This window comes from Vidua macroura, chromosome 10 (assembly GCF_024509145.1).
Source record: "Vidua macroura isolate BioBank_ID:100142 chromosome 10, ASM2450914v1, whole genome shotgun sequence".
NCBI lineage: Eukaryota > Metazoa > Chordata > Aves > Passeriformes > Viduidae > Vidua > Vidua macroura.
The window spans coordinates 16,006,648-16,011,859 of NC_071580.1; the positions used below are offsets into that span (position 1 = coordinate 16,006,648).

Genomic DNA, 5,212 nt, shown 5'->3' on the forward strand with positions numbered 1-5,212 from the left:
GTGCTTCTGTTACATTTAGGAAAATGAGCAAACATAAAACATTGTGCAAAAGGAAAGACTTTATTTAACACCATATATGATTCAGAAGTTTCAAGCACTGAAGACCAGAAAAACGAACAGTATTGGCCTTTCCAAATACACCTATATTCAGCATGGAAGCCGTTGATTTTTAAGATACACCAGAAATGTCTTTTAGCATCTAGTTACTGCTGATTGCCTTTTCAGCTGCCAATTCTTGTTTGGGTTTCGAGTAATCCCAAGGTCTCCTGTTCTCTGTGTACCCATAGAGCTTCCGCAGTGCCACACGCGCAGCCTCCTCCTCTGCAGCCAGCAGTGTTTCACCAGGGCCTTCAGCTAAAATCTTCTTATCACTTGGGGAAAAAAACCAAAGTTACAACCATGAAAAACCAAAGTTTCCATCATAAAACCCTGAGCACTGCTGTGTACTGTGAACAAAACAGACTGGGGTTTTTCTCCAATGTCTGTAAAGACTGATTTCTATATATACACAATGGAAACACTTCTGTTGGTCTTTTCTGCAAAGGTAAGTAATTGTATATTCAATAATGGAAAGTCAGATCAGAAATGTGTCCATTTCCTGGAAGAACATCACTCTGTTTATTTAGGTTCCTAACACAGCACTGATTCTTTACAGCATTCAATTTGTTAGCCCTAAAATATGCAAGTTCATTACTCTGGTTATCTTAAACAAGAACTGAAGTGCTTTTGTCTTTTCTCCTCCCCTGGTAAAGAAGTATTTCAAACTGCTTCAAAAGAACTGACAGAGAAGCTCTCTTGTGAATTATGTGCTCATGTCTGTTTAACAAACACCTATAGGCACACACTAAATAGCAGCAGTTCATGAAGGGACACCAGCGATTCCTGAAGAGAAACAAGCAAAGTTCCTTTCTTTTTTATAAGATACATCTGAGAAGGTACAGAAACCAAAGCAGGGTAAAGCAGAACAAGTTAAGGTATGTGTTCATCTGCAGCTCCTTTAGGAAAGCAGCAGTGATGTGGATTCTGTCCTGCCCCACAGGAGCAATGTCACTCCTGGGCACTGACCACACCAGACACAAATGCACTAGGGACAACTGGCACTTCCTAAGTCGTGCCTGGACACAGACATTCCTATGGCCCAGTTTACAGTGCTGCTGATTTTCAAACGTAAAAGCTTCTCTGAAACTTAAAATGAGTCTCTCTTCAATCCCACCTCCCTTGATGTCTCTGTATCCTGGGTACAGCTGTGGTCCCTCCAAAGCCATGCAGTTATGCTGTTCCCAAAGTTCTGGGGTCGGGTCACTCAGAACACACCCAGGCTCTTTGGTGCACCCCATTTAGCCTCTGGAGCCCTTAATCAGAGACTGTTTATGTATCACCACAGTGAGCTATGGCCAATGCTTAAATGGCTCATTTTATATGGAACTCACTATCATGTTTCTTTTCTGGAACAACTTGACCAAAAAGCATGAGTAGAAAAGTAAAAGACTATCTTCCCTCCCTCCCACTCCTCCAGTTAAAGCCCTTTAACTTTAAATTAATATTGCACTAACCAGTACAACCCAACAAAGTAGACTGGCAGAACCGTGCTGACTCCCAGCTGCCTAGTAATTCTTGGCTCTGGAGCAGAGATATTCCTCTTGGTCAGCTCTTCCAGCAGTAAGCCCATAGGATTTACAACTTCCCAGATCTCAAACAGGTCTTTTCCAATCAGCTGGGGAATAAAAAAGTCCTAAACAGGAATATTTAGAAGTTACAATTAATGGCTTGAAATTCTGGTGTCTCCTAATGAAAATACAGTATGAAGAGACAAAAACTGATGATGAATTGCTGAAATGAATGATAAAGCTGCCTCAAGCCTGTGGGACAAGCTGTGGCAGCAGAGGAGCTGGGCAATACAAGGGAATGTGCAAACCCACGGGTCCTTCACCTGTTTGGACCACTCTCTTGTCTGTAAGGAGCTCCTTGCTCTTACAGACACCTCTCAATGGCCTTGTATGAGGAAGAACATTTTAACAAACACTTGTCTCTTGCAAAACTAAAAATAAGTGAAAAGGATGACTGAAACAACAATAACTATTAAAACTACTTTGTCATACTGAATTTCAATCAAACATTTTTGTATGAAATATCTTCAGGGGCTTGCACTCCTACGTGCAAAACCTATGAACTTATCCCTGTTTATACAGAATGGAGTTTTTCTAATTGAAGATATATGAAATCTCACATGGAATAATTTCATTATCTGATAATATAGTGCATGGAATATAATGCTTTCCCTTAGCAACTTTCAGCAAATGTTAACATCACCATCATAATCCAGAAGTGTATGATTTCATGTGCTTGATCAGCCTACTTAATGAAAAAGCCCCCAACAAAATCCCCAACCCCTAAAACCCCAGCGGACCACCACCACCAGCAGCAGCAGATTTCATTGTTAAATTGTCTTGTTACAGGTATTGTCAAAATTCTGCCAACCTCCCTGGATCTCTCCCCCTCCAGGTACAAACCAGCATTCATTGGACCTACCCTGACAAAGATCCCGGTTCTCTCGGGCCCGCTGCTTTCCAGCAGGGCTCCTATCACAGCGAGGAACGTCCTCTGCAGCACGTCTGGTGGCGCAGGAAAATCTCTGCAAAGCGCCAGGTCCTGTATGGACAGGTTTTGAGCCACATAAGAGACAAGTTCCTGACTGGTAAGAAAATTAACCAGTGCTTCTATGCCCTTTGCAGGTAACTCTGGGTAGGCGCCTTCAAAGCACTGCGCCAGGTAAGCGCGGGCGAAGCGCAGCCCTCGCTCCGCAAGGCCGGTGTTGTCCTGGAGCTGAAGAGCGACCGCGTCCTTGTCCAGCCCCAGCTGCCGGCGCCTCGCCTCTTCGCTCTCGATGTAGCAAGGGTTAACAAACGCAGTCTTGAGAAGGTCCAGGGCGAAGTTTTCCTGCACCCGGTGGCTGAAGGCTTGGACCTCCGCGTGGTAATCCCAGTTGGGCTTCTCGGACCTGCGGGCGCGGAAAGGGAACCAGCTCAGGAACAGAATGCCCGCGCCTTTCGAAAGGGCACGAGAAACAAAATTGAACCTGAATATTAAACCCAGTATCTAAATCCCTGGGGTCAGACACTGTCGGTTCCGCAGCCCCGTCTGCCTACCCCATTCAACCCGGACTATGCCAACCTGGGGAGTTCAACCCATTCTGCTCCAAAGCGTGAGCAGACAGGGCCTAAACGTTCTGATTTCCCCCCTTTTTGGGGCCGTCACACCCCTTCTCCGAGCCCCGCCCGCCCCTCCCGCAGCTCACCGCCGCTGCGGAGGCGCCTGCAGCCGCTGCAGCTCCAGGTATGCCCGGAGCCACCGCTTCTTTTCGGGGGGCGGCGCGGTGCTGAACGCGGAGCCGAGCCCGGTGCCCCGCCCGGCCCGGGCCAGGAGCGGCCGCGCCGCCCGCAGGAGCAGCCGCGCGGCCATGGCGGGTGCGGGCAGGGGCGGCTCCGCCCCGCCGCTTCCGGGCGGAAGCGCGCCCGGCCGGGGCGGCGGAACTGGGCCCGGGCTCTGCGGCCGCCGCCGGGCACGCCCGGCCCGGGGACACGGGCGAGGGGAGGAGCGGGGCGGCTGCAGCGCCGGAGCTCCGGCTTGGGCCGCCGGGATATTTTAGGTGAGACCTTCAGGCTGGGCGCCCGTCAGCCCTCAGGCCGCTGCAGCCCCGCGGTGTGATCCCTGCGGAGCTCGCAGCGGTCCCGGGACAGCCCCGCGGTGTGATCCCTGCGGAGCTCGCAGCGGTCCCGGGACAGCCCCGCGGTGTGATCCCTGCGGAGCTCGCAGCGGTCCCGGGGCACCGGCGCTCGCCGAACGTGCCTCATGGGCGGCCCCTTAGGGGGCGGCGTTCTAAAATATTTTTTTGCGTTCCATTCCCACGTGCAAGACAGAGTCCGGTTTTGTGCACTTAAAAGAAGCTTTATTTTTGACTGTCGCCTATACAGTTCTTTGTACATCTCTTAGCCCTCATTTGCACCATCAGAGTTCATACAGTACACCTTCAGTGCAAAGGTAATGGTGTAAAACTCATGAAAATGCAGAAAATGTGCAAAGCAGGCCTGGCTCTTTTTATCGTCTTTACTAAAAGACAAAGGCACACACTTCACGGTAAGAAAACATGCACAGCAAACGCCCCGATGTAGTCACAGAACACAGTAAACAAAGCTCAGAAAGAACATACACCACAGCCCTGCGGGGAAGCCAAGGAAGCAGTACAGCAGCCTGTACGGCAGTGCAACAGCCACACAGTGAGCCCACTCTGACTCCACAGCACGGGAAACGGATGAGAGCAGCATTCCTGCAGGCATTTGCAGCACTTGTATCAAAAGCCTCAGGCGTTCTCATGTTGCTGCTCCCGGGATCCCCTGTCCTTAGCAGGGCACTGCCCCCGGGCCCGGTGTGCAGCCCCAGCAGCGCCCGGGTCCCGCTGTGCAGGGACAGCCCCGGCACTGGACCGGGGCCTCTGTGCTGCGGGGGAGTGAGGACAGCGCTGACACAGACCCTGGCTCCTTCTCTGCAGCCGCCGTGCATCGCCGTCTCCTCGCCCCGCTGTGCCCCTCTGGAGCCCGAAAAGGGTCCTGCACAGGGCTCTGGGTCCAGCTGTGCTAAGGAAGGTCCCCTCTGAAGCAGCGCTGTGGTGTCACTGCCGGTCTCGCACACGGGCACGATGAGCTGTTCTGTACTGCCCGGGAAGGAGCTGCGGCTGCTGCAGCCGTGCCAGGGCCGTGAAGCCACCAGCCTGCAGAGAGCTCCCTCAGCACCCCTGTGACAGTACCCACCAAACACGGCCGAGGCTGAGCAGGGGATGTTCAAACTAAGCCCGGGATGAGGGCACCCCAGGCTGGCCCCAATCCCCACCACACAGCCTGACACCAGAACCACAACCCGCAGGGCGTGGCAGCCTGCACTGGGCTGTCACATGCCCACCTTTGGCGCTAACTACTAACGTCAAAGACTAACAGTTTACATAAATTCTCAAATAAATTATCTGCAAATGATATTAAACAATGGTTTGGGGTTGGGCTTTTTTTGAGAGTTTTATTAAAGATGCTACACCAAAATCTTGTACTCCATAATATTTTGATCACTCACAGACTAACTTGCTTAAAAATGTAATTTATAGAAAAACATCTGCAAAATTAAACCTAAAAAAAAATACATATTACGCACTTCTGGACAATCTGCA

The 5,212-nt window shown here is 50.8% G+C and overlaps 1 protein-coding gene across 1 annotated transcript; it reads right to left on the reverse strand.

Moving 5' to 3' along the window:
- Positions 1-39: 39 nt before the first annotated feature.
- On the reverse strand, positions 40-3,476 carry MRPL44 (mitochondrial ribosomal protein L44). Its single transcript, XM_053986582.1, has 4 exons — positions 3,296-3,476; positions 2,530-2,998; positions 1,554-1,732; positions 40-371 (listed from the first exon to the last, which is right to left on the reverse strand). Exons 1-4 carry the CDS (start codon positions 3,457-3,459, stop codon positions 200-202), a joined length of 984 nt encoding a protein of 327 aa, XP_053842557.1. The 5' UTR covers positions 3,460-3,476; the 3' UTR covers positions 40-199.
- Positions 3,477-5,212: the final 1,736 nt, after the last annotated feature.

Excerpts from the sequence above, each read along its gene's own strand:
- MRPL44 (XM_053986582.1), bottom strand. The coding sequence starts at position 3,459 with ATGGCCGCGCGGCTGCTCCTGCGGGCGGCGCGGCCGCTCCTGGCCCGG. Across the intron at positions 2,999-3,295 it reads CAGGCGCCTCCGCAGCGGCG|GTCCGAGAAGCCCAACTGGG; the intron begins GTGAGCTGCGGG and ends CCGCGCCCGCAG. Across the intron at positions 1,733-2,529 it reads GAACCGGGATCTTTGTCAGG|GACTTTTTTATTCCCCAGCT; the intron begins GTAGGTCCAATG and ends ATTCCTGTTTAG.